This window comes from Myotis lucifugus, unplaced genomic scaffold (assembly GCF_000147115.1).
Source record: "Myotis lucifugus unplaced genomic scaffold, Myoluc2.0 scaffold_12, whole genome shotgun sequence".
Classification (NCBI taxonomy): Eukaryota; Metazoa; Chordata; class Mammalia; order Chiroptera; family Vespertilionidae; genus Myotis; species Myotis lucifugus.
The window spans coordinates 13,638,537-13,646,187 of NW_005871060.1; the positions used below are offsets into that span (position 1 = coordinate 13,638,537).

Below are 7,651 nucleotides of genomic sequence, written 5' to 3' on the forward strand. Positions count from 1 at the left end.
CCAACAGTGAGGAGGCAGTTTGTATGCTCTGAAGCTCAAGATACCCGGGTTTTTACTCCTTACTAATTAACTACTTAACATCTGCAGGCCTCGGGTTCCTTACTTGGTAAAAAAAATAAAATTAAAAAAAATTAAAAAAAAATAGGCTTCTTTAAGGGTTCTGATCATACACATAAAAAAACCATGTAGCACCATATTGTTATTATACTATCTATATGTTACCTAAAACACAGATTGTAACATATCAAACATTGTATCACACGTTATTGTTACGCTACTTCTTGTCAGTGTGCTCTTTATTATTATGTATTCTATTTTCCAACTCTCCAGCCAACCTAGACAAACAGGCCAGAAAGCTTCTTCCCAGGCGGAGAGGCGGGTTCCAGTTACCATGACAACAGCGCGCGCCCCACCATTTTCCGCTCGGGCATCGCTCGGGAAGAAGAAAAGCTTAGGCTGCGTGTTGCGTCATCACTACGCGCTCGCAGGCTTGCTCCGGCTTAATTGGCAAGGCCCGGCCCGGCTCCCGTCGCCCACGCCAGAAATTATTATTTTTTCCTCTTCAGCCTTGGTGACAGCGCACCGAGCCTGCAAGACGGTAAGTACCGGAGGGAGAAAGGCGGAGAGCCAGCGGGCGAGGGGACGTTCCCGGAGATGCCGGGGCGCCTCGGAGCCGGCCCCGCGCCGCTCGGTCCTATCAGCGTCCTCCCAGCTGGGCTCGCGCCGCGACAACTTCCGGGCGGGTGCCCGCCAGCGCGGCCTGCGCCGCTCCCCGCCTCCGGCCCCTTTGTGTCCCCGCGGTGCCGAGGCGCGGGCCCTGGCACGTCCTTCCCGCAGGCAGGCAGGCAGCGCCGTCGTGCAGGCGCCGCTCGCCGTGGGCGGCCGCGCGCTCGCAGGGGGGTGCGAGGGGGACGTGCCCGCGCCGCTGGGGTAAGAGGTGCACGAGGGTCAGCTTGTGGTGTGAGGAGGAGGGGGTGTGGGGTGGGGGACGAGGGGCGTGCAAGGAGCATGGAGAGATGAACACACCCAGCTCGGTCCCCTTCTCGTCGCGTGGCCAACAAGAGCGCAGCATAGCCCCCCGCGCCCCTGGCGCCTCGGCGGTGCCTGGATTGCCCCGGGAGGGACCGGCGCCGGCCTTGCACCGCATATTGTTCTCACGGCCTCTCTTTCTCCTTCTGTTTTCCGTAGCCGGTTCCTTTCAGACTCCCAGGCCCACGAGGTGGGGGCGGCCACCAGGATGAATCTTTTCAACCTGGACCGTTTTCGTTTTGAAAAAAGGAATAAGATTGAGGAAGCGCCCGAGGCAACACCCCCACCCTCCCAGCCTGGCCCTTCCTCGCCCATTTCCCTTAGCGCCGAGGAGGAGAACGCCGAGGGGGAGGTGAGCAGGGCAGGCAGCCCCGACTCCGATGTCACTGAGAAAACAGGTGAGTTACCACGCCGCCGACGGATGGGACCTCCAGAGAGAGGTTTGCGAGACGAGAGGCGGAAGAGATTGCAGCTTTCATTCCGATGTGACACGTGCTCTTGCATTGTCTTCTTCCCCTGTGCCCCTTTGAAAGCAGCTTGGGGGCTGTCATAGGCACCGGGCCCTCCAGCTGAGCATCCATTCATACCCGCTTCCCGTTTCTGCGAGTTCTTGGAATGTGGCCCAACAATGGAAGGTGAAATCAGCATTTAGGTCATCTTCAGGTCAGCCCTGTGAATCACCTGGTTACTTGGCCAGGTGTTGACACCGATTCCAGTATTTCTTCAAAAAATACTGATCACCTCCTGTGAGCGAGGCTTTATTCGAGGTGTCTGAAGACAACCTCTGTAAACAAAAGGTCAGATCACATTCCAATGTTGCCACTACTTGACTTCCTGGAGATCCCCAGAGCGCAGAAGAATAATTGGTGTTCTTTCTGGTGAATGAGCCATTTGAGAAGAAGCCCCAAATTAGCATTTCCATTTTAATCTGTTACAAATTCGAATATATTTGAATTCTTACTATGTTTTGACATAGTGCTTCACATTCTCATTTAATTGGCACAACAATCCTGTGAGATATTACCCACATATTGCAGAAATGAGACCCAGGGAGGTTAAATTGTTAGGAAGTAGGTATAACCAGAACTCAAATCCAAGCATTCTAATTCCTTTCTTTTCTTCTATTTTTTGTTAATCCTCACCCGAGGATATTTTTTCCATTGATTTTTTTTTTTTACTGTTTTTACATTAGTATAAATTTTTAAAAATTCATCTTTATTGTTGAAAGAATTACAGATGTCCTCCTCCCTCCGTTAACCCCCTCCATCTCACTCCCGCCACCCCCCGCCCCATACCTTCATTGCAGTATTGCCTGTGTTCATGAGTTATGCATATAAGTTCTTTGGTTAATCTCTACCTGCCCCTTTCCCTCTGAGATTCATCAGTCTGTTCCTGATTTTTAGAGTGGAAGTGAAAGGGGCGGGGTGGGGGTGGGGGACACGGGGACGACACATCAATGTTAAGACACATTGATTGGTTGCCTCCCACATGCACTGCAATCACACACACCCCAATTGGGACTGAGCATCTAACCAGCAACCCAGGTATGTGCCCTTGACCGGGAATTAAACCCGAGATCCTTTCATGCACGGACTGACACACTAACTACTGAGCAACACTGGCTAGAGCCAAGCAATCTAATTCTTGAGGGTGAAAGGGATATTAAAAGTTTTATTTTAATGTTATTCCAATAATCTCCTTTTTAATGCAAAATCTGTATTTCACAAGCAGTTTTAAAATGAATGTGGCCCTGACAAGATTAGTGACATATATGTCTTAACTCTTGATATCTCTTATTTTGTTTGGTACTCTTCTGTTTAAATGTAACAGTGGTTAATGTTGGCAGAATCCCTACAAGGTCATTGGAGTACCATTTTTAAATACTTTCTTTTTTTTTAAATATATTTTTTATTAATTTTTTACAGAGAGGAAGGGAGAGGGATAGAGAGTTAGAAACATTGATGAGAGAGAAACATCGATCAGCTGCCTCCTGCACACCCCCTAACTGGTGATGTGCCCGCAACCAAGGTACATGCCCCTGACCGGAATCGAACCTGGGACCCTTGAGTCCGCAGGCCAACGCTCCATCCCCTGAGCCAAACCGGTTAGGGCAGTGATGGCGAACCTTTTGAGCTTGGCGTGTCAGCATTTTGAAAAACCCTAACTTAACTCTGGTGCCGTGTCACATATAGAAATTTTTTGATATTTGCAACCATAGTAAAACAAAGACTTATATTTTTGATATTTATTTTATATATTTAAATGCCATTTAACAAAAATCAACCAAAAAAATGAGTTCGCGTGTCACCTCTGACACAAGTGTCATAGGTTCGCCATCACTGGGTTAGGGCTTAACACATTGAAAGCGGGAAACGTATTTATACGTTTTAGTTATACGTTTAAGTTGACTGGTAGTAGAGCGCGGGCGATAAAAACTACCCACAAACAATTTAAATACTTTCTTATTAATGGAATATGGTGAAATGATTTGTTTGGTTGGGTTAAGTAAGTAGGAGTCAACTATTGAAAGGCGTTCTTTGAAGAGCTTTGAACTTATCTGAATTCTGTGGGAAAGCACTGAAGGATTTAAGCACAGGAGGGATAGCCCTTTGTTTAATCTTTTAACAGATAATTTGATTTGTATAACATGCTATAGTTAATGTCTAAACATCCCGGCACTTTACTATTTTAACAGTAAATACATTTATCTGTTTCTTAGATAGTTAGGGCAGAGGGTTGTAGGCTTGGAATTTTGAGTCCTTAAAAGCCTCTGTCCATCATTTTAGTTAAATGGGACATTGGATAAGTCACTTAAAATTGAGATCCACAATTTTTTATTATGTAAAATAAAAGCACTTTGTAAACTGGGATTCAACGGAATGTTATACTTATTTATCAATATTAGTAATGTAAAATTCTTAATTGCCTTTTTTAAAAAAATATTTTTTTATTGATTTCAGAGAGGAAGGGAGAGAGAGAGATAGAAACATCAATGATGAGAAAGAATCATTGATTGGCTGCCTCCTGCACGCCTCCTACTGAGGATTGAAGCTGCAACCCGGGCATGTGCCCTTGACCGGAATCGAACTTGGGACCCTTTACTCCACAGGCTAACACTCTATCCACTGAGCCAAACCAGCTAGGGCTTAATTGCCTTTTCTAATGAGAAGATGTTTTTCTTCTTTTTTTTAAAAAATATTTTTATTGATTTCAGAGAGGAAGGGAGAGGTAGAGATAGAAACATCAATGATGAGAGAGAATCATTGATCGGCTGCCTCCTGCACGCCCCACACTGGGGATCAAGCCCGAAACCCGGGCATGTGCCCTGACCGGGAATTGAACCGTGACCTCTTGGTCAATGCTCAACCACTGAGCCACGCTGGCTGGGCAGAAGATGTTTTTCTGCTTTACTTTTTTTTCTGTCTGAGACTTTACTCCCTTTTTATTGGGACTTTTTCTTTGGTACGTAAATTCATCTTAAAAACTAAGATTACCTTTAGGAAGCTTATGGTCAGTCTTTTATTTTTATTTTTTAAAAATATATTTTATTGATTTTTTTATAGAGAGGAAGGGAGAGGGATAGAGAGTTAGAAACATCGATGAGAGAAAAAAACATCGATCTGCTGCCTCTTGCACACCTCCTGCTGGGTATGGGCCCGCAACCAAGGTACATGCCCTTGACCAGAATTGAACCTGGGACCTTTCAGTCTACAGGCTGACACCCCATCCACTGAGCCAAACCAGTTAGGGCCATATGGTCAGTGTTGATGACACTGGAAAATACAAAAGTTAAGTTTGTTCTGGGAATGATGATAATTCATCTTGTTAGGAATAGACAGAGAGCTTTGCATTAAGAAGAAAGAATTGTAAATGGTACCATGAATTTTGGAGAATTTTGAAAACTAAGGCTAAATTTTTACTTTACCTTATAAGTACTAGGGATCCCTTAACGACTTCTGGTAGAAGGGTAAAATAATGAGAGAAAGTTGTTTAGTAAAAAAAAATAAAAGTCAATCTAACAGAGGATAGGGTTTGAAGAGAGATATCATTTAGGAAACTTACAATCCAAACTTAGTGATGGCAGTAGAAATGAGGAAGAAATGTGAGAGTTTTCAAGTAAGAAAGGTCAAGGATTTAAAACTAGATTGCTGGTAGGAATGAGATAAAGTGATTGATAAAAATTTTAGTTTAGGTAATTGAAAAAAATGGTGGTTTTGTACATCAGAACAGATATAAAGTACCCATTGTAAGCCATTGGGCATGCCTTTAAAAATTAAGAATCAGACCAACCGGTGTGACTCAATCGACCTATGAACCAAGAGGTCACGGTTCAATTCCTGTCAGGGCACATGCCCAGGTTGCAGGCTCGATCTCCAGGCTCCGATCTCTGGGGCGTATAGGAGGCAGCCAATCAATGATTCTTCTCATTGATGTTTCTATCTCTCCTTCTCCCTTCATCTCTGAAACCAATAAAAATATATTTTTTAAAAGAATCAGTCCTAGCTGGTTTGGCTCAGTGGATAGAAAGTCGGTCCAAGGACTGAAGGGTCGGGAGCATGTACCTAGTTGCAGGCTGGTCCCTTTTCCTGGTCGGGGTGCATGTGGGAGGCAACCAATCAATGTATCTCTCTCACATTGATGTTTCTCTCTGTCTCTCCCCCCCCCCCCTTCCACTTTCTATAAAAAATCAATAGAAAAATATCCTCAGGTGAGGATTAACAACAAAAAATAATAATAAATTAAGAATCAAAGTCTTGTTCCAAACTAGCATTTTGGAATAGACCAAAGACAACTTAGTGTGGGGGATACAGATACTGAATTAAGTATATAGGCCTTGGCCTGTAGAGAGGATACGAAACCAAAGGTAGATTTAAGATCTAACTTTGGGCTGGACATGAGATTGGAGAATTATCAGTGGGATATGAATATTTACCTTACTTCCATGATCATTATATGGTAACTTCATATCCTGCCATTGTGGGATACTGCTATATTTGCTTATTTACAGTAGAGTGTTAGGGTCTAAATCATAGGATGGAAATTAAAAAATATATATTTGTAATTACTCTTTTTCAGATACTCCTGTTATTTATCTAATTTGAGTTAAGATTTTATTTCTTACCATACTCCAGTTACTGTGACACAGCCACATCATTTCTTGAAAATACCAAGCATAGTCCAATCTTTCCTTCTGCTTCCAAAGCTTTGCTCTTATTTGCATATGACTCTCAGCTTCTTCATTGGGGCTTGATGAAATGGTACCCTTTTTAGAAGACCTTCCCATGATCACTCTCTCTGAAGTAACTCCCCTCCACCCCCAGCTTTACTCTACTGTATGTATTTATCGCTACCTAACATGGTATTTGCGTCTCTCTTATTAGACTGTGATCCTCAAGGGGCACCAAGGGGAAAGGACATGTAAATATATATAGCTAAAATAGTACAATACGGTAACTCACAGGGGAAGGTACTAAGCAGTGTAGGATCACAGTCCAATTCACAAATGATCATTCATTCTTCCTGGGAGGATCAGGAAAAGTCACGAAGAGATGACTAAATGGGCCCTAACCAGTGAATCATTTAATTCGGTGAACAAGAGGCGAAAATATATGTTGCCTTAAAGAGTCTGTGCTGTGTTTATGGGAAGGGGGAGTTATCTATGGAAGAAGAAGTTTAGGGAAATATTAGATAAAGCTGAAAAGAGAAATACAAACTGCTGGGTTTTTAGGAACCTTTATATTTTGTGAAAGGAGCACTGATTTTATTTGGTAAAGAATAGAGAGCATTTCAATGTGAGAAGACAAATAAGGAAGCTATTGCATTTGAAGCCTAAATGTAGGGAAATGACAGTAGGGATGGTTGAGGGCAGTTTAGGGATGTTTATATGATATGTATTTTATGGTATTCTGCGTAGTTGAAAGGTAAATCTTCCTTGCTTACACAGCTGAGTAATTGACACTGTCAACCGAATTAGGTGGTACATTTAGGAGGATGATACCAAAACAAATTGAATTTGAATTACTTTTCATATTTCAGTAAAGAGGTTTAATAGATGGTTGTACATCAGAGTTTGGAGCCTGAGAAATCAACTTTGGAATTACAGTTGTGGTAGTTAACAAAAAATGTCCTAAGCAAGATGTATAGTAAGAAACATCAATATTTAATGATGATCAAAGGAAGGGAAATTAATGACATGTAAAGGATGACTAGAATACTCAGACATGATAGTATCCTGGAAGCTAAAGATGGAGCATAGAGAACAGTATCAAATGTAGAGATGTCAAGTTGGATAGGGACTGATCAGGGACCACTTCTCTTGGAAATTAAAAGTTATTGTTGACCTTTGTTTCAGTGGAAAGGCAAAGAGATGACTACTCTTTATGAAGGGAAAGAGAAACAGCTTGACAGGGAAGGAATGTCAGGAAAAGATGTTTCAGGATTGTTGAAAATTGAATATATTTGTAGAGATATTTTACCTAAGGTGGGGAAGGGAGTGAAAGAAATAAAAATAGATGGGTTCGTAGATTATTTTGAGGTTGGAATGAAGGAAAGTTTTAGTATATGCTTGATGAATTTCTTTTTCTTGTGACAAATGCCTTCTAAAGTGGTTACCATTTCAATG

The 7,651-nt window shown here is 42.6% G+C and overlaps 1 protein-coding gene across 4 annotated transcripts in view; it reads left to right on the top strand.

Annotated features, from left to right (window-relative positions):
• The first annotated feature begins 439 nt into the window (after positions 1 to 439).
• SMARCAD1 (SWI/SNF-related, matrix-associated actin-dependent regulator of chromatin, subfamily a, containing DEAD/H box 1) overlaps positions 440 to 7,651 on the top strand; it is an 82,489-nt gene continuing 75,277 nt past the window's right edge. For 2 of the 4 annotated variants that reach the window (XM_006084623.3, XM_023750427.1), the window contains exons 1-2: positions 445 to 598; positions 1,189 to 1,427. In XM_006084623.3, the coding sequence (XP_006084685.1) occupies positions 1,238 to 1,427 (190 nt within the window). In that variant the 5' untranslated portion in view covers positions 445 to 598; positions 1,189 to 1,237. Of the gene's footprint in view, positions 599 to 1,188; positions 1,428 to 7,651 lie in introns of all 4 variants that reach the window. The other 2 variants (XM_023750428.1, XR_002828166.1) reach the window with 2 other exon arrangements.